This window comes from Puccinia triticina, chromosome 6A (assembly GCF_026914185.1).
Source record: "Puccinia triticina chromosome 6A, complete sequence".
NCBI classification, from domain to species: Eukaryota; Fungi; Basidiomycota; class Pucciniomycetes; order Pucciniales; family Pucciniaceae; genus Puccinia; species Puccinia triticina.
Window position 1 is genome coordinate 7,189,371 of NC_070563.1, and position 20,365 is coordinate 7,209,735.

The following is a 20,365-nucleotide window of genomic DNA, read 5'->3' on the forward strand; positions in this document are numbered from 1 at the left end:
CTGTCTACCACTGTTATTCAGGAGGTTGCGTTGACGGAGGCTGAATACGTTAAGATGATGGATATTGGTGTTCTACTTGTATATACCCTCTGGAGGGCGGAATCTGATTTTTGGAATGCCTTTCACTATTTGAACAATGGCGACGACATTGAGTTGGTGCTCAATCTTGTGTGCATGGCGGCCAGAAAACTACAGCAATTCTTGGACCTGTTCATCCAGAAATACGAAGCAAAAAACAAACTAGTTGATTTTTGCAGGTTGCGGCGCTCAAGATCAATGGCGACCTGTTGATTCCCAGCATCCTCTTCTGGGCCAATACGCTGCTGATCATGATGTTGAAGGCGTACATGCGGATTGTGGGTCGGAGGTTCGTAGAGTCTACTCTCAGCCCGGTCATCCAGTGCATCTGTGAGGCAAAGGCCGAGCTGGAGATAGACCATGCGACTTTCAACTCCCTAGGCAGTGACACCTGTCTTGGCCGATCTTGTTTCTTGTTTGATTTTGCCTCAATTTTCTTCTACCCAGATGACCATTGTGTTACGTTATTTTCCACATTATAATAATTGAATAAATTTTAATGAATCAACATTATTGGGATCACTCCTTTTTCCTCCCAAGTCCATTTGGTTCGCATCCAACCTTCACCTTTTGAGATGAACTTATCAACGGTATCAGTGGCCGTTGAGTGACGCTGAGGGACTTGTAAGACTGCAGGCATGGTGGAGCAAGGGTTGCCCAGAGAGAAAGTATCCAAGGGACTTGATGTGATCTGCTGTAAAAAAAAAAAACGAGCCCTGAGGCTAATTGGGCAATGTTCCCCCTGGCTTGAAAACACAGCTCTGATTCATTTGGGCATCATGTGACTGTGTCAGGATTTGAAAGTCGCAATTTGTTTTTTTTTTGAAATACTGTTGTATTGATGGCATGGTAAGGTCTGTTTTACAGCAACTAGTTCAGAAAAAACAAATGTGTATAATTCAGATGGTCAAGAAGAAATCATGTAGAGACTGTAAAATGAAGATGTGTCTGGTGAGAGTCAAACTCACGACCTCAGCTACGCTGAGACACATACTAGAGTGCTGCCTTTACCAACTAGGCTACACCACCCGCAAACGGGTGTGGTTTTCTCCGCAGCCACACCCAGTGGTTTTCCTGCGGAACTCGCGCGGCCCCCCGAAAACTCGTGCGGCCCCCGGACCCCCTAGCTGCATATCATTTGGGGTCCTCACCAGGGGGGAAAGTGTGGCACTCCCTGGAGAGTGCCAGACTGTATGTTCCTTTGGGAAGACTGTCTGATGTCGAATGTGTGAGCATGTGGGATTTAGGCTTCAAATATGTTGACCTTATGTTCAACTCAGGCTGATCTTTGATCCACTCCATGGTGAACATGTTGGTAATTGAGTTGAGGGTACCCCCACTTGATGCCTGGTACACCCTGGTATTCTACACTTAGTGGTGTGTTTCAGGAATCAATTTGAGACCCCCTCCACTCAATGAATGGGTTGTAAAGTCATTGAGTGGAGATTCCCTCCACTTGATGACTGTTGGACAACCATTGATTAGAGGTTGTGTCCACTCAATGACCATATCTAAATTACCAGCCACCAAGTGGAGACATCCTCCACTCAATGACTGGTTTTTAATGTCATTGAGTGGAGGGATTCTCCACTCGAGAACTGGTGTGTATACTGGCTGTTGAGTGGGGGGGGGGGGTTCCTTAATTGGTGACTGGTTCTACTGGCCGTTGAGTGGAGACACCCTCCACTTGATCACAGTTCACTAGGCTGGGAAAATCCCAGAGCAGTGACCAGTACTGCATGTTGGTCATTGAGCCTGGCCTCTCCCAGCTTTAAGGAATGTATGTACTGTACTCAGCGCGGGGAAAGTCCCGGCTTGATGGACAGTATGTACTGTCCATCCTGCTGCACTTTTCCAAGCTGAGTGGCCAGTGTAGGCTGCCTACCGCGATCGAAAAGGCTGACTAGATGATCAGCATTTGCTGGTCATTGGGCCAGGGCTTCTCGCTGGATGACCAGTATCTACTGGTCATTGGATTTGAGCTCGGAGAGGCTGCAGATCAATGACCAGGGCATGATGCCTGTCAAGCGCAGCCTCTCTGAACTCGATGACCAGTTTGTGTTGGCCATCCAGTCGGAGAAGCCCTGGTCCGATGACCAGCACCTATTGGTCATTGTTCTGGGCCTGTCTGAGCTTTGTGAGCAGTCTGTACTGTCCACCAACCTCGGAAAAGCCAAGCTGAATGAACAGTATTTAGTGTACTGTTCATTGAGTTGGGGCTTTCCCAGCTCAATGACCAGCAAACAAAGGTCATCAAGCCCGTGTAAAAAAGCAACTCGCCAATGTCCACCCTGATGTTCGGCCGAACATGACGGTGGACATAGCAACAAAAAAAAACACGCTCCCCGGGGACACCCGGGGATACAGAGCTGATCCCTGTTGCCCCGCTGCCACCGTAGTTCACTTGTGCCCAGATTGAAACTCCTGGAACACAAGCTTTTTTGGTGATTTGCAACACATATGAACACCATTTTTGCCACTACAAAATGATGATGATTTTGATTGTTCTGGATACAGCAGGTCAAAAGAGCATCATTCTTATCTTACACCTGGTGCTAATAATTACCATGTGATAAGAGCAATCAACCCCATTTTGTTGCACAATGGCCACAGACATAATGGTAGGTGTGATGAAGGTATGCTACCTGGAGGAAAAAATCACCCAAAACAGTCAGGCAAAAGGTGTGAAGATGATCAATCTACAAGACAAACGGTATGACCCTGCATGCTGAGATGTGTGTGGACATTTCAGATTTGACTTTTCACCTCAGAGTTCAGACCAGCTATTGAAATCTTTCTCCTGCTGGTTCCAGGATCATCAAAATATTGATGCATCTATTGATATCCACCAATCTGCCCCCTTCCCTCTGTGAAGCTTAATAATTTTAACCTCTAGCTGCTGCATTTTATCAGGCAGATGGAGGTCAAGTGAAGGAAAATTGTGCAATGTGTATTCACATACAAAAGGTGCATGGACCCAAATGAACAGCTGACCGCATGGCAAACTTTAGCCTGCATAAGTGGACCATCACTTGGTAAACATGGTTGGTGAAAAGGCCTCTTTGATTGTTCAAATTTCATATTACAGGGAGGGAAGACAGGTTACAGAGGTTTTCCCAGCTTTGACACTGTGTGATACTCAAAAAAGAGAAATTTAATTTTACATAACTTTCCTCCCAATTGATGAAGGGAACAGGCATGGCAGAAATATCCCACAAGGATTAATCTACCAGTTAGCTGAGTCTTTGCAGTTGCTATAATTTACAGCTATTTTTCATTATGTGATTTTATGTGGGTTTTGATTGAAAAAAATCAGCCCTGAAAAATCTTCCTTCTCACTTGGTCAAGGATATCTTTGAGCATCAGGATAGTTAAATTCTTGGCAAAACATGTTGTGAATTGAAGCTCACATCCTGGATTTTTTTTGATATGAACCAAACAGAAAATTTCAACTAAGATATTTCCATGTGTTGGAATTGAGTTACAGATCATCCCGCAACCACTTCACCTACAGTTACACATCTGTTGGGAAGAAAATTGAACAAAGAGTTGCGACTCACATCTAACTCACATCAGACCATTTGACTGACAGAATTACGGCCTGGCACTCTCCAGAGAGTGCCACACTTTCCCCCCTGGTGCCTTATGGGGCCGACCGGTCATCAGCATAAATCTCGATGACCGGCGAGCTGGCTGGTCATTGAGGTTGTATAAATGTACCTCAATGACCATCTGAACGGTCATCGAGGTATACATAAACCTCGATGACCGGCCAGCTGGCTGGTCATTGAGGTACATAGTACCTTGATGACCGGAGCCAACCAATCATCAAGGCATAAACCTCGATGACCGGAGCCGGCCGGTCATCTGTATACTTCAATGACCATCTCAATTGAACGGTCATCGAGGTGTGGTATTCAGATGACTGGCCGGCTCCGGTCATTGAGGTCCTTGATGACCGGTCGGCTCCGGTCATCAAGGACCTCAATGACCTCAATTACCGGAGCCGGCCGGTCATCTGGATACCACACCTCGATGACCGTCTCAATTGAACGGTCATCGAGGTGTATGCCTTGATGGCCGGTCGGCTCCGGTCATCAAGGACCTCAATGACCGGAGCCGGCCAGTCATCTGAATACCACACCTTGATGACCGTCTCAATGGGACGGTCATCGAGGTTTATGCCTTGATGACTGGTCGGCTCCGGTCATCAAGGACCTCAATGACCGGAGCCAGCTGGACATCTGGATACCACACCTCGATGACCGGTCAGCTCCGGTCATCGAGGTGTATGCGTTGATGAACTGTCAGCTCCGGTCATTGATACACCGCGATGACCGGCCAGCTGGCTGGCCCTTGAGGTACATATTTAGGTACCTTGATGACTGGAGCCGACCGGTCTTCAACGCATACACCTCGATGACCGTTCAATTGAGACGGTCATCGAGAACGGTCATCGAGGTGTGGTATCCAGATGACCGGCCGGCTCCGGTCATTGAGGTCATTGAGGTCCTTGATGACCGGAGCCGACCGGTCATTAAGGCATACACCTCGATGACCGCTCAATTGAGACGGTCATCGAGGTGTGGTATTCAGATGACCGGCCGGCTCCGGTCATCGAGGTCCTTGATGACCGGCCGGCTCCGGTCATCAAGGTCCTTGATGACCGGCCGGCTCCGGTCATCAAGAGCCGACCGGTCATCAAAGCATACACCTTGATGACCGTTCGATTGAGATGGTCATCGAGGTGTATGCCTTGATGACCGGTCGGCCCCACAAGCACCCTGAATGATATGCAGCTAGGGGGTCCGGGGCCGCACGAGTTTTTGGGGGGCCGCGCGAGTTCCGCGCAAAAACCACTGGGTGTGGCTGCGGAGGAAACCACACCCATTTGCGGGTGGTGCTACAGACGCTTGTGGCTGCCAGCTGGGTGGTTGGTTGGTAGTGCTCATGGGTCGATCCGACAGCCCTCCATACTGTGGTGATACATCATGGTAGCAGACTAACAGACAACTCAACAAATCATGGACAAGAGAGAAGAATAAGCCAAGATATATAGGAAATAAAAATGTGAAGAAAAGCGTGGAGGGGGCTACTATGGGGCTCATTGGCAAGAAAAAGTAAAGAGATAGTTGACCTGCTTGTGTGTCGAATGACTGGCTGTGGATTCATTAATTGTCGTAGAGGGTATCAGGGCTTTCCGGACCCAGATGGAGACAAAGAGGATCCACTTCATCTTTTGATTGTAAAAAAAGTAGTGCGAGCTCCACAGCAGTCCGCCGGCAGATTCCTCTTCATAACTCGACTCGCCCGAGCTTGATAGCGGGGAGAGGAGCGGGGCCTAGGGATCTGAGTGCGCCTTGAAGGATTGGTGGAGCTCGGAGTTTGGCCGAGTTGGTTTTTGGGATGGTTTTGAGAATTGGGTAGGATGGGTGGCCTGGCTAGGCAGTGGGGAGGAGGGGGTGCTGATGGTCTGAGTGGGTAGGTTGGATGTGCCGAATCATGAATGAGAAGACTGGCATGTATGTATCATCAAGGAGGCGGGCATCTCCCTGAAACACTCCCACAAAACGGTCCTGGGCACGCCCTAACTTAACACAAGTCCCCCTGGTGGGAGGCTCGCTGTGGCTGGTGGCAAAGTTGCCCCTCCTGCAGGGAGGGACTTGCGCATTATCCCAAATTTTACGCGGGAGCAGAAAGTTCATTTGGCTGAGAGGTTTTTAAAATTTTTATAGCTCCTCCCCCAGCCTCTCCACCAATATGCCCTATCTGTACCCTATGCTACTTTTCTTTCTCTACAATTTGGTCTACTCAGCTTTTTTCTATCACAATCTGTTGACCTTTTCATAAGATCAAAAATGCACCAGTCTTCCAAATGAGGCTCCACTTATTTGGGACTCCAGGAGTTGGTTTTCTGGCTACAAGATAGATAAGTGACTCAAATTCCTTGCAAGAACAGAAACTAAAACTCTGTGTATTCAGTTTTTCTATATTAGTTGGGATTTGTAGTGTAGCAGATCCTTTCTGCTCCTGCTTAAATCAAGACTTGACTCATAAGCCTCTCCTGCGGAGAGCCCTCCGGGCGGGGTCCCCCGGACCCTCCGCCCGAGAGGCTTTGTTAAGCTAGGGCACGCCCAAACAGCGGCTCTTGGCCCTCGGCGCCCACGGAGATCTGCGCTTCTAATCGGCACATTTGTCCCAAGGGGTTGCTTTATCTGAAAATTGGTGGGTCATAAGGGTGAGAAGTGCCAGGGATGAGCAATGAAGGTTTAGAGGAGAGGATCGATCCGACGGAGGGCACTTACAGCTCCAAACCGAATTTTGATAATTTCAATCCACATACGACAATGTCAGCCGAGAAATGCTCCCCCAGTCGCCACCTGCTCAAGCTGCCAAGAACTCACCTGGACCAGAAGAGGGACTGCTGCAAGTATGCTGCTGGGGGAGGTGGGAGGAACAAAAACAAGCCAACACGACTGATTTTCCTTGCAGCGGTTTTCTGGATGGTGGGTCGAATTCGGATTGGATTGATTGCGGGTTGGGGGGGGGGGGGGGGCAAGGATCGGGCAGGGCTGCTGTCGCTGTTGGGTGTCGATTTACCCGATTGGAAATTGGTTTATAGCTCGACAGCTGACATGCTGACGTTGCATGAGCTTTTGGAGCTGGGTTTGGGTTTTGGGCAAAACAATACTGCTTTCTAACCACATGAATTTAGGGGAAGCCAAAATTTCCCAAAAGGAGCCAGTCCAACCTTTTCTGAAAATACAATAATCACATTGAGGTCGAACCAGTTTCCTATCGGTCTATCGGAGGTGGAAGTTCTGTCATCATGGATCATATTTATAACTTCGCTTTGAGGTTGCTCATTCTTTTGGCGTCGTCGACGGTCGTCACCGCTATCATCAAGGGGGTCAATCCGGCCAACCCTCCGTATCAAACCATGAAAGGTCAATATGGATACAACCAGTGTGGCACCGGCGCTTCTGCAGATAGTAGATGCCAGTAAGTGTGCTGTGGACAGGATTAGAAAAACCCATTCGAAGCGCAATACTCACTACTTATTGATGACAGAAATGTGCACATCAAGAGTGCCACCGACTTCTGCATATTTGGGCGTGAGGATCCCTATTGCTGACCTGCGGACTTGAGTCGCATTATGCACTTACCACTTGCCTTTTTGACAGCTCCGAGGTTTGCTGGAGTATCTGAAACGGAGCGGGAGGCTGTTTCCTATTGCACTCAACCTACGCACGGCACGCGCTTAATTCCACCGGGGACGTTCAGCAGCTTGCATTATGTGTAAGAATTATCCACCCCCCCCCCCCCCCCCCCCCCCCAGGAGACGACGTAATTACTTATTTTATCAATTGGAACATCGTGCCCTTCTGCCCTTCTGATCCAGCTCCACCCCAGTGAGTTCCGACTGCTTACCTTGACATCTTCTCATCAGGTATGTCGGAGGAAGAAGGTTAACCTACTACTCTTGCGAGGAAATAGTCCTACGTTCAGATTACCGGCCGCGGAAATGTGAGTCAAATGATGAAATTTAGTCACTTGGAAGGAAGGAGCTCATTTTATGTGATTGATCTTCTCACCTGTAGTTCACGAAAATAAATGTTCCGGCCGATGACGATGGTGGTGAAATGGGTAGGTCGTCTGGCTCCACAAGTCTCTATCAACTAGTAGAAATTTAACTTCCGGTTTTCCCATTGGTACATGGTAACTCTACAGACCCGAACAGGTACAGGCTTCAATCTTAGCAGATAATGCATGATAGCTGGCTAACACGACTGACTGGTTCCACCTTTTTCGATGCTGCATTGAGTTGGGACGCTCGAGGGAACCCCATCGGTGAGATCATTTTCCTTTCTATCAAAGAAATTCTAGTATGTGCTGTCGCGCCGTCGGCGACCACGCAGACGATGAACCTTTTTTTATTCTTAATTTTTGTGACAAGAACTAATCATCTCCGAACTTGATCATACAGGTGGTGTGGTATTCGGGAATGGTAATCAATTCGTACAATGGACCGAGTTTCTGCTTCCCGACGAGTTTTGTATTCGTGCTTGCTACAACGGCCCCGATGCATGGAGATACTGCAATCACATATGTGGGTACCGCAGCTTGACATTGGACGCGAACCATTTCCATTAACATGAGCGTTGCCACCCGCAACATCAGATGACTTGATGGCTTGTCGATGGAACATCCCCGGGGACTACGGACCAGGCTTCGATAGCTGCAAGGGAGATGATGTGCCACGTCCCATGGGCGAATGTGAGTAGAACCATTCCTCCCCTTTTCACGCCGAATTATTCCAATGGTGAGCGTGGAGTAACCTGACTCGCCAGAATACTTGATTTCTATCGTTTAGACAAGCTCGCGAATGGTTCCATCTTCACCTGGCATCAAGACGATGGAAATCCGCCGCCGCCTGGAGTGCCCGGAAAAGTGAAATCCTGCTCCAAGTAAGTATCATTATAACTGTCATCTTTGCGCGGAAAAGTGTGATCTAATACTCATGGGACCAAACAGAATTGCACCTCCCGGAAGCCTTTACGCTGACGGCAGAGGAAATCTGCCTTGAGCAAGACACCAATGCTGACAAGCCAGCCACGCACCCATCTCAATTTGTCAGTTACAAACTAAACAAACAATGACTTTTGGTTTGTATTGAAATAACGTCGTTCCTATGTACATGGACATTTGCCCTTCCTATTTCGGGTTTGCTTGCAACACACGACCGCCTGATTGGTCCTTTGCTTCTGGAAATCTACCCCATTACTCGCATGTAGAAATGGGCAGAAATTGGCGAGCTTTTCGTGCCTCCTCGGAGAGGCTTACACCAGGTCTGCAAGCAAACTTTCTTGAGTGGTATTTGAAGCCACTCGAGAAAGTTTTCAATAGAATTCAGATTGGACATCGGGTCCCGTTCACGGTGGAAACCGAGTTGGGATGTTTTCCAAGACTTCTATCAAATAGTTTGCATCTAGTAAACATTTGGTTTCTATTCCCCAAAAAGTTGCCAGGTGGTTTGGAAAACATTATGTTTCAGGAAAACCTTTTTTGCAAACCACCAAGATGTTTTTGACTGAATTGAAAACTTCTTCCAGAACTACAAAAGGTTCGGTAAACTTTTCCAACTCAATTGAAAACACTTCCATGATTTGCAAAAGTTTATTTTTTGTAAACCTGCAAACTGAACTGGAAGAGTTTGTGCTTTTTACAAAAGTTTGAAGAAAATTTCTCTGAAAACACCTGAAATGTTCTTGGTAGCTCATGAAAATTGGAAAACATTTTCATCACATTCATTGCAATGCATTTTTCTGTAGCAGTTGGAAAAAAAGGCTAGCAAAATAAATAAAACTGTGCAACAAGTGGCCGTATAGCTTAGGGGGTTGAGAAATCGACTCCCTCAAATTACAAAATCGACTCCCAAAAGGAGTTTACGTCGCGCGGACCGCCGCGCGACGCCTTCCCCGGGTCCTCGTGACCGCATTTTGACCCGGGGGCGTTTTGGGAGTCGGAATTGTAATTCCGCGATCCCAAACGGGAGTCGGACAATTAAATTTCCAAAATAATCATCTGGATATTTTTCGTCCGCCGGGGGGAGTCGGAGGTCTAATCCCCCGCTCCAGAACGGGAGTCGATCCCCCAATCAAACACCCGTGGGAGTCAACGTGTATATGCCCCCCTCGACTCCCGCTGCTCCAGTCGGAATCCGAATTTTGGGAGTCGGAGTGAAAAGTTTGGGAGTCAGGGTATCTAATGTAAATTTTCATTTTCCCGTCCGCAACAGAGCATGCGCCCCATCACGAAACACACAAAAGAGGCCGCGCTTTCAACAATTGACGAGATCAAGGCCAAGCTCCTCGCCATGAACCCCGCGCAGCTTGACATGCAATTGGCCGCAATCAACCGACTTCTTGAGGGCACGGGACCGTAATAGACGTCAAGTTGCCCACTGAAGCCCAAAAGACCCGTGGAAGACCCAAAGGAGCGCCTAATAAACCCAAAACTACTCGCCGGGACCCGTCCGCGTTTGAACATGTCAAAAAAAAGCGCAAGATTGAAGAAAAAGAAACTCAGAAGACAAAGAAAGCAAAAATTGACCAACAGAAGGCCGCCGCAAAGAAAAAGGAAGATGACAAGATGATTGAAGATCAGAAACCAAAGAGAGGACGCCCCCCCATCAAAAAATCAGTTGCAGAAGAACCATTGAAGAAGAAGGTACTTCCCGCGCGCAAAAGCAAGTCAGCCCCGCCGAAAGAGCCAGAATCACCCCAACCCCCGCCAAAAGAACCTCTAGACAAGCCAGCGCCGCCGCCTCCAACAAAAAAAACTCTAGAAAAGCGGCCCCCGCCAAATACCCACCAGCAAAAGCCCGCACCACCGAAAAAGCAGGAAGATGTTTCTGAAGATGAAGAACAACCGGTACCCAAGAGGAAATTCCGCCCAATCAAGAAAGCTCACCGGCTCCCTCCATCTCCATCTCCTCCAACACCAGATGTACCCTCTCCTCCACCGCCAGTCGAACCGGCTCTTTCGGCGGGCCCCGCTGAGCAAGAACCTCCAGAAATTCCTTTGTTCATTTCGTCCCTTCCAATTTTAATTCAACAAAGTGTCCTGAAGGTCTTAAATGTTGATGCGGATGGATACTGTGGATTCCGAGCGGTTGCTTGGGCTTTGGGACGCGGACAGGGCGATTATATGCGGATCCGGGAAGAAATGATTGACAAACTCAAGAACCGCCGTCAATGGTATATCAACCACAAATTTTTTCACAATATCAACAGCGTAGTGAACCGACTTACTGCAACTCAAGGACCCGTGGGTAGGAGTAGGTGGATGTCTTTTCCAACAATGGGTGATGTGATGGCCAACACGTTTGAGACAGCGGTTTTTTACTTCTCCACTGGCTGGTCTCAGACTTTCTTACCACATTTCTGCCCCCAAAACAATAACCCACCCATCTTCATTGCTCTTGTCGACGATCATTTTGTTCCCCTTGTTATGCAAACCACCGTCCTCTTCCCTGCTCCCCAGCTTCTTCGTAAGGATTGGGCTCCCAAAGCTACTCCTGATGCTCTGCGATGGGAGCAAAGGTTTTCTGTCTGTTTTGATTGTACTGTAGGCCGGAAGCTCTTGCAACCAGTTACACGTTACTAGTTGTATCCAATTTTTATATCTTTTTTAGTTCATTATTTTTAGTTTGTGTTGTCTTTTGGTTTTGCCCATCATATGCATACATGAATATTAGAACTTTTATCACTTTCCATTCCTCCAATGATTATTCCTTTGCGCCTTCTTGCGCTAAGGCGATTTTGGCGGAAAAAACGGTCTTTCTTGCTGCAAAAAGCGCTTCACCGCAGCGCAGCTTGCGCGCTTTTGCGGGGTTAGTGCAATTGCGTGTATCTGCGCTAACGCTACACTAAAGCCTAAAATAGATTTGCACCCTGCGCACTTATTGTTAGGGCAGATGCGCGCAATTGCGCTAAAGCTATGTTAAAATACAGCGCGCGCTCCTTTGCGGCGTTAGTGCAATTGCGCGTATCTGCGCTAACGCTACACTAAAAACTAAAATAAATTTGCACCCTGTGCGCGGAGCATTAGCGCAGATGCGCGCAGTTGCGCTAATACTACACTAAAAAGTAGTGCATTTGCGCAGCACTACACTACACTGACAGCTATGGTTAGCATAGCTGACCCACGGTTGATAGAAGGTGTTCCTGATGTGTAATACCTCCTTTGAGCTCAAAATATTTCCTAGAGAGTTTATTCATATGGCAGAAAAAATTTGGGGCCATTTGGAGCACCCTAGATAAGGTTTCGCGGGATTTCCTTAGTAGGAAATCAGCCCAATCAGCCCCCGGCTACACAAGGTGTCCCTGAGGTGTGCTAATGCCGCGAAGCTCAGAATATGTTTTAAAGAGTGTATTCTTGTGGCAGAAAAACTTTGGGGCCATTTGGAGCACCTTAGATAAGGTTTCGCGGGATTTCCTTAGTAGGAAATCCGCCAAATCAGCCCCTGGCTACACAAGGTTTCCCTGAGATGTGCTAATGCCATGAAGCTCAACATATGTTGTAAAGAGTGTATTCTTATGGCAGAAAAAATTTGGGGCCATTTGGAGCACTGTAGATAAGGTTTTGTGGGATTTCCTTAGTAGGAAATCCGCCAAATCAGCCCCCAGCTACACAAGGTGTTCCTGATGTGTAATACCTCCTTGGAGCTCAACATATGTTTTAAAGAGTGTATTATTATGGCAGAAAAAATTTGGGGCCATTTGGAGCACTGTAGATAAGGTTTTGTGGGATTTCCTTAGTAGGAAATCCGCCAAATCAGCCCCCAGCTACACAAGGTGTTCCTGATGTGTAATACCTCCTTGGAGCTCCACATTTTTTCTAGAGAGGGTATTCTTATGGAAGAAAAAAATCGGGGCCATTTGGAGCACCATAGATAAGGTTTTGTGGGATTTCCTTAGTAGGAAATCTGCCAAATCAGCCCCCGGCTACACAAGGTGTGCCTGAGGTTTGCTAATGCCGTGAAGCTCATCATATGGTTTGAAGAGTGTATTATTATGGCAGAAATAATTTGGGGCTATTTGGAGCACCGTAGATAAGGTTTCGCGGGAATTCCTTGGTAGGAAATCAGCCAAATCAGCCCCCGGCTACACAAGGTCTCCCTAAGGTGTGCTAATGCCGTGAAGCTTAAAATATGCTCTAGGGAGTGTATTTAGAGTGCTGTAGAATTTTGGGTGCATTTGGATCACCGTATCTCAGGACATGGCGCATTGCGTTAGTAGGAAATCCGCCAAATCCGCCCCCGGCTACACAGGGTCTCCCTGAGGTGTGCTAATGCCGTGAAGCCTAACATATGCTCTAGAGAGTGTATTTAGAGTGCTGTAAAATTTTGGGGGGCTTTGGGTGCCCCAGTGCGGAGGTATAAATTTTTCTTTATTTTCTGGCATTTTTTGCAAAATTAAAATTCCGACTCCCGTTTGGGATCGCGGAATTACGAAATCGACTCCCAAAATGCCCCCGGGTCAAAATTGGGTCATGGGGACCCGGGACAGACGTCGCGCGGCGGTCCGCGCGACGTAAACTTGATTTGGGAGTCAATTTTTTAATTTTTGGGAGTCGATTTCTCAACCCCCATAGCTTATTACATAACCAAATATTTTTGCGGCAAGGCAAGGCAAGGAGAATGAGTAAGCTCAGCAAACTCACACAATTTCCGAATTGCTTCTTGTTGCGTTGGCTTCACATTTGTTCTTAATTTATCCGCCACTCGCCAGTGATAAAACAAGGGACCTGTTGAGTGGGGGGGTGGGGAGCCACAGGCATCTATGGAGGCCTTGAACTACCACTCCTGCCAAAACAAAATCCAAGTTTATTAAAACCACAGAAACATGGAATGCAAGACCAAAGTTTCTGCCTATGCACTTTAGCAAAAGCTCTCACACAATTGAAATTAATACCCAAACACCCCAGAGGGCACCTTGGATTGACCCTCCAGCGCATGCCGCAGCACCAGGCAAAAGAGGGCCGGTCAAATGTTAAATCAAGGAGGCCCCAATCAATTGATTGGCGGGCTCCAGGGAGGGGGTAGGACGAAATCGCCAAAGAACCCCTCACCCAACTCAAACTTGTTTTGACCCTCAATACTCCTCCCACGTGGCGTGTATCTCCATGACCACAGTCCAAATGTACGCACTTGCCGCTTCCTGGCCGTCACCAGACGCCATCCTACACCACCAACCCCTTGAAGCTACACAGTTTGTTGTTGTCCCTCCCGGAAGTAGTTGATCAATTAGGCCACTTGCCCACACTACCACTCAACCCATCGCCCAACCTGGCCTATATTTTTGTTGATATAACAACACAACCTCCCCCCCACCCCGATGGGTACCCTCGACACTCCCCTCAATCCCCACCATGGCCTTTGCGGCATGGCGCACCACTCGTTCCATCAAAAGGCCCCCACCTGGGCAACAGCTACCATCTGCTCAATCACCACACCAAACACTCCAACCCAAACTCACCCCACTCTCCGCGCGACCGTCACTATGGCCGAACGCCTTTTCCACCCCACCCCAATTGGTAACCCTTGCTCAATCTCTCACTTCTCCCCCCACCCTGGCCTCCGCAGCATTGCACACCACCCGCTCAATCAATTGGCTCACACCCGCGGCATTTGCTACCATCCGCTGAATTACCAGGCCCAACACTCAAACCCCAACTCGCCCTAAACTCCATGCAACTGTTGCTAGGGCCCAATAAAACCTGCTATCCCACTCAACTAATTACGCCGGAGGAATGCTGGTCCAAGAATGCATACTTAAGGACCGACCTCTTTGCCTTTGCCTCCACTCTACCCAACAACTACTCCATCCATATCCATCGCCTATCCACCATCAGGTTCCCATACTTAAATTACTCCATAACCAAACACAATCTTCCGCCCCACCGCCATGGCTCTCAACTGCATTCCCAACCACCCCCATTGGACACGAGGGTGTGGGATTGTTAATATTTATTTGGTTTGCAATAGTATCTATGTTCACAGATCAATACAAGGAATGTCATGTCCTTTGATGATCCGCGCGAAGATGCAGGAATGATGGAGTGGACGGCTTGGGTTCTATTGCAACTTGCACCTGCCATGGAAAAATGCATATATCATATCTGTAAGGCTTTTCCACCAAATGTTTGCTGCTGGGGGAGGGTTTGATTTGTCTCACATTTGGGTTGATAGGATATGCAAAGTGCAAGGACAAGGGGTTTGTTGAAATCCTGCAAGCTAGGATGTTGAATTTGCTCAAGTTCCTTGAATCACACTTGGCGGGCGGCCAACTAATGGCAACCCGCGATTGGGTGGCAGGGGAGGGGAGGGGCAAGTTCACTGGAGCAGATATGCACATCTGGCCGTAAGTAAGGTATCACTTACCAGCTTCAGGGTGGACAGTTGCTGACGTGGGTTCTTCAGCTGGGTGAATGTGACCGGGCTGTGTGGGCTTGATGAGAAGGCACTTGGACGGTTCCCGTACCTAATTTTGTGGTGCAACTGGCGGTAGTTGCCGGGTGTTCAAGTAAATATGAGTAATGAGAGTGGAATGGTTTGGCCATGTGCGTCATTGCGTTCAAATATCTGTCTGGAAGCTAATTAGCCCAGTCCCCCTTGACCCGCGTTGATGCTGAGCCACAGAGCCTTGATGGCGATGATGGTATAGTTACAATTAGAGATGGCCAAATGGGTCCGGGTATAACCCGCGACGGGGCGGGTACTTGCTACAAATTTCTCCAGTTTTGGACACCTGGACCCAGACACAGCAGCCGCCAACAGGTACCGGCGGTACTTGAAGCGGGTACTGCGGGTACCGCCACTGCATTTTGCAAGTGGCCTATTGAGTGGGGTATGTACGCACCCCTCTTGATGGCCGATCATCAAGCAGAGTACACACCCCGCTCAGTGGCCGGCCATTGTGATCACCCTGTTTGATGCCTGATCATTGCATGGGATGTGGGGGTATGTACTCTGCTTGACAATGGCCGGTCATCAAGGGTGTGTACCCCTCTTGATGACCATTCATCGAGGGTGTGTACCCCTCTCAATGACTGTTCATCAAGCGGGGTGTGTACTCAGCGACCGGTCAAGGGTCATTGAGTGTGCATCACACTCAATGGCTGGTCATCAAGGGCACCGGCCATCAAGTGGGACGTGTATCCTGCTTGATGTCCGGTCATCAAGCGGAGTGTGTACTCCGCTTGATGTCCGGTCATCAAGCGGGGTGTGTACCCCACTCAATAGCCGGCCATTGAGTGGGATGATGTTGCTGGCCAGCCATCAAGCTCACTTGGAGTGCACAACTGCGGCTGACAACAACAGGTACCTGTTTGGTACTCGGGTACCCAGAGATTTTTCAGCCCAAATCGTATACCCGGCACCTGCGGACGGATACTCAAAGGGCAGTGGCCGGTACCCGCCAATAGGTGCTGGGTACCGCCAAACGGTTACCCACTAGAAATCTCTAGTTACAATAGTTTTGATTGTCAAAACCAGTCCACTGTGGAATTGAGGTGGATGGCAACAGTCTGGGCTGGAGTGCAACTGTGAGTCACGGCGGGGTAGGCATGGTTTCCCTTTGCAATTGTGTGCCGTGGACTTGTCGGGAGCGGCTTTGTTGGTGCTGGTGAAGGGGCTAGGGGGAAGGGGGGGCGCGGAGGCTGGGGGGGGGGGGGGGGGGGGGGGATCTGCAGAACCTGGTACCCTGCAGCGGCGAAGCCGCTTTGGTCTCTAGTAGATAAGTGGAATCAGAAATTCATTATAGCCAATGATTCCAACCACCTTACCTGCCATACAGCTGTGCACACAGCCTCAGGTTTCATCTTCACTGGATACAGTGGATGACATGAAACCTCTCTGGATTCTGCGCAGTCCCTATAGAAACACGTTATCACACACCCAACTAGAGATTGTTGAGCTGGGGGTTCCTCTTGAAATAACCAGGATAAGCAGTTAGTTTGGAGCCAATATAATCCCGGCAATATATGAGTTTTTTTGCCTGACATCCTATGTGACATCTGATAAGGTCCGCCAAAACTTGAACTCACCTCTGTAAAGATGACCAAAGACTTTGGCAATGAATTCTAAAGATGACCAAAGACTTTGGTTAATGAATTCCAAGGCAAGGTTACTGAGATGGTCAAACTGGGCCTTTCAGACCTAGCAATCAAGCAGATCCTAGAAGAAAGATACCCCATCACAGTGCCACTCTGTGCTGAATAGGGGGGTTCACAATTGAATTTTATAAAAATTTGGAGGCCAATTCAAGGCCTTTATGAACATAATTTTCAAATTTTGGCAATATGTCCAGAAGAAGGTGTGACTGATCAATCAGTGCAATTTATCAACTTTTTAAAAATATGTTCATAAACAGGTTAAAATGGGTCCTAAAGTTTTACAAATTTCAATTGTGAACCCCCCTAATTGGTTGGGCCAACCAAAACCAACCCAAGACCTGTTGGGTTTTGGGTTGGGTTTGGGAACATTCTTAAAGAAAATGACAAGAACCAAAACCGACCCAACCCAACTTGTAAAATTTTTGGGTTGGGTTTGGGCAGCTTATTCTATAATTGGGTCAGCCTGCAACCCGACTAAGACGCCTCAAACAGTCAAGTTGGGGGTTTTTGGCGCGTAATATATAGGTCGCCGACCGTCCCCACAGGACCCTCAGCGTACAGCGTGCCGCCGGCCAACAAGAACCACTAACTCAGCCTGCCCAGCCAACCGCAGGACACCATCCAGCCAAAAGCCCGTCCCGGGAAGCTCCCAGCCCGAGCTCATACAAGCCAAGGACCCCAGAGATACCACCCCCAAACACTATGTCTGCTTGAACTTAACTAAGTCCCTCCTGAGAAGCTTATGACTGTATTTCAAAGAACCAAAAACCAGAACTAAAACACAAGAATGTAAGAATGAGATCATAAAAAAGATAAGGATGATAAATGGAAACAAACCCTGAGTTTGAGGAACAATTATTCTGAGATTATGGACAATCAAAGGAGACAGGACAAGGAGCTAAGTGAAGAATAGGTTAGTCAAGAGATTTGGGTGAGGGAATTAGATGAGAGCGAACAAACCAATGATGACAGGACTTGTAGAATGGATGGAATATGGAAGGAGAGTGGACACAAGGGATAAGGGAACTTTTAGGAATAAATAAGGTTAGTGATTGTCGAAGAGTATGCAAGACCAGTGAAATGCTTTGGTGCATTTCTCACCAAGGTGAATACTTGATGAGAGTTGATATCGCCGTTGAGAGTGAATCTTGAGACTGGCAGAGAATGAATATAGCGCCGAGGAGAGTCTTGGCAAAAGCAGTTGATACTGAATTGAAGTGTTGGACGGAGATGAGGAAAGTTCGTCAAGGGAAAGATCGGCGGCAGAGAGCGGAGGATCGTAGTGATGGAGCGGTTGTTGGGGTTTACTTGATGAGATTGAGTTCAATCAGTCCGCGCACAAGCGTGGTCCTGTTGCCGGCTGATTTTCAACACCTCCCCCGCCTGAGGCTTTGCCGGAGGGACTTATGACTAATCTGCATCTCTTGCATGAGAGATATTTTGGTTTTGGTGGTGTTTTCCTTTGAAACCCCAGAACTCAACTCTGACAATACCCAACCTTCTAAGTTTTGGGTGGATGATACGCCTGGATCTGTCCCTCCTTCTGATATAATTTCAGACTTTTTTGCGTCCATCTTCCCCCTCATTTTATTTTTCTAGAATGTCCATTTTCTTGAGTTTCTTGGAATTTCCACCAGATCAGGAAATAACCGCCCGTGCGCAGTTATCTCAAGGTCAATTTGCTGATACAACATGATATAAGTACGTGTTTCTATTTTTTTCCACCAATCATCTCTGCTTATTGGGTCCCAATGCGGTTGGGTCAGTGCGCTATGGAAATACTAAATGAATTGAGAATGAAATGTAGTGATGTGCTTGACATCACAGTAATTTTGTTTTTTATTCTGATTTTCAAAATATTTATTTTAGAGGTAGATGAGCTAGATACATGGAATAAAAAATACATGAAAATTTTATTGATCAAGAATGCCATTCAGAAAAAATGGGTCCCATAAGGAGGGGTTGAGAATTGACTGAGTAATGAGGAATATAATGATGAACGTGGTCAATTATCCGGATCTCTCATGTGAGAAGTGCAGATTAGTCATAAGTCCCTGCGGCAAAGCCTCAAGCGGGGGAGGGACTTAGTTAAGTTTGATGTCTGCTGAATCAGACCTGTCCTCCGTCCAAACTCTAGCTTAACTAAGCCTCTCAAACGGAGGGTTAGGGGGACCCCGCTCGGAGGGCTCTCTGTAGGAGAGGCTTATGCATAATGTCTGAAAGCTGGCAGACAAGGGAAGGATTTTCAACCCTAAAGACACAAAAACAGAATTTAAAAATCAACAACACATGTACAGAGAAATCTGAGTAGACATTTCTCTCAGCAGCACTGATGCGCACCCTCACCTAAGTTTTTGAGGCATAAACTCCAAAACTGATTGTAGGAACTTGTTTTGAAGGTCAAAGGAATCCTGAAGGATATTCCATTGCTCTGAAGATCCAATTTTGGATTTTCTGATAATATGCACAATTGAATGGCTACAGGTGTAGGATCTGCACATATCTGCAGGCTTGTGAATCCAATATCCACGAGGCATGATGGTTGTAATTCCTTGGTTTACATTTCTTTGTGTTTTTGTATTTTTAAAAGATTAGTACAAGGAAAATGGTTGGGATTGAGGAGATGAGACCAGCACCATTTGAAAGCTGAGGTTTTGAAGTATATTTTGGCTCTGGGACAGGTCCGCAGGAGCTGAGGGGAAGGCTGGGTGATGCTAAGTATATTTCCTCCAGCCATTCATGATTTCTTTCTCAGCCAAATTTTTGACTTTGTGCACAAGTCCCTCCCTGCGGGAGGGGCTGCTTTGCGGCCAGCCACAGCAAGCCTCCCACCAGGGGGGACTTGTGTCAAGTTAGGTCCAAACTCAAGATCCAGCACACACCCCGAACTTAACATAAGCCCTCGTCCCTGCTGCGGCCAGGGGGGGGGGGGGGGCGCCCCCATTTGGCCTGGGAGAGATGCATAGCATTGAGATCTCTCCCGCAGGAAGAGGACTTACGACTAAAAAGCACATGTTGGCCTGAGAGATTCTGCAACTTTGAGTGGTGGCCAATGTCATCACTACCTGCAGACCGCACTTTTTGACCAGTTCTTCTTTGGTCTTCATGATTTGAAGCTTGTATTTCTCTTAACTAAACTGTCTACTCAAATTCTTGGCAATCCATCCCCCTCATGCCCAAAAAAAATAGACAAAATTTCAGATTCTTGGCCGCTTACTCACAAGGCCATGGCTTTTTCCCGTGTTTCTTTTTTTCAAAGTCACACTCTTTTTTCCAACCGTTCAGACTTTTCTCTCACTTTAACGTGCATTTCTTAATTAGAGTGGTATGGCATTAATCTCCAATCACCAAATGCCAAATTGGGATTTAATTAGGCAGAAGAGAAAACCTTAAAGGGCCGACAAGAGATTCAAAAGACACTGCTTTTAAAAAAAGATAGAAAAATAACAAAAGACAATGGTAAGAAGCTACCTATGTAGGATTGGAGCTAAGATGGCAGCGCTCAGCTGGGATAGATTAAGGATATTGGGGAATGAGTTGAATATTTTATAATTTGTAAGAAAGGAACCCTACGGTTATTTTTGAGATTCTCTCACGCGAGAATGTT

At 47.6% G+C, this 20,365-nt stretch overlaps 2 protein-coding genes across 2 annotated transcripts; both read left to right on the forward strand.

The window, feature by feature from the left end:
* Positions 1 to 8,267: 8,267 nt before the first annotated feature.
* PtA15_6A827 (uncharacterized protein) lies at positions 8,268 to 8,665 on the forward strand (the record flags this gene model as incomplete). The annotated part of the gene is made up of 3 exons (XM_053170572.1): positions 8,268 to 8,355; positions 8,453 to 8,546; positions 8,614 to 8,665. The coding sequence occupies 3 exons, from the start codon at positions 8,268 to 8,270 to the stop codon at positions 8,663 to 8,665; spliced, it is 234 nt and encodes a 77-aa protein (XP_053021750.1).
* A 5,348-nt stretch (positions 8,666 to 14,013) lies between these two features.
* On the forward strand, positions 14,014 to 14,327 carry PtA15_6A828 (uncharacterized protein; the record flags this gene model as incomplete). The annotated part of the gene is made up of 2 exons (XM_053170573.1): positions 14,014 to 14,178; positions 14,298 to 14,327. 2 exons carry the CDS (start codon positions 14,014 to 14,016, stop codon positions 14,325 to 14,327), a joined length of 195 nt encoding a protein of 64 aa, XP_053021751.1.
* Positions 14,328 to 20,365: the final 6,038 nt, after the last annotated feature.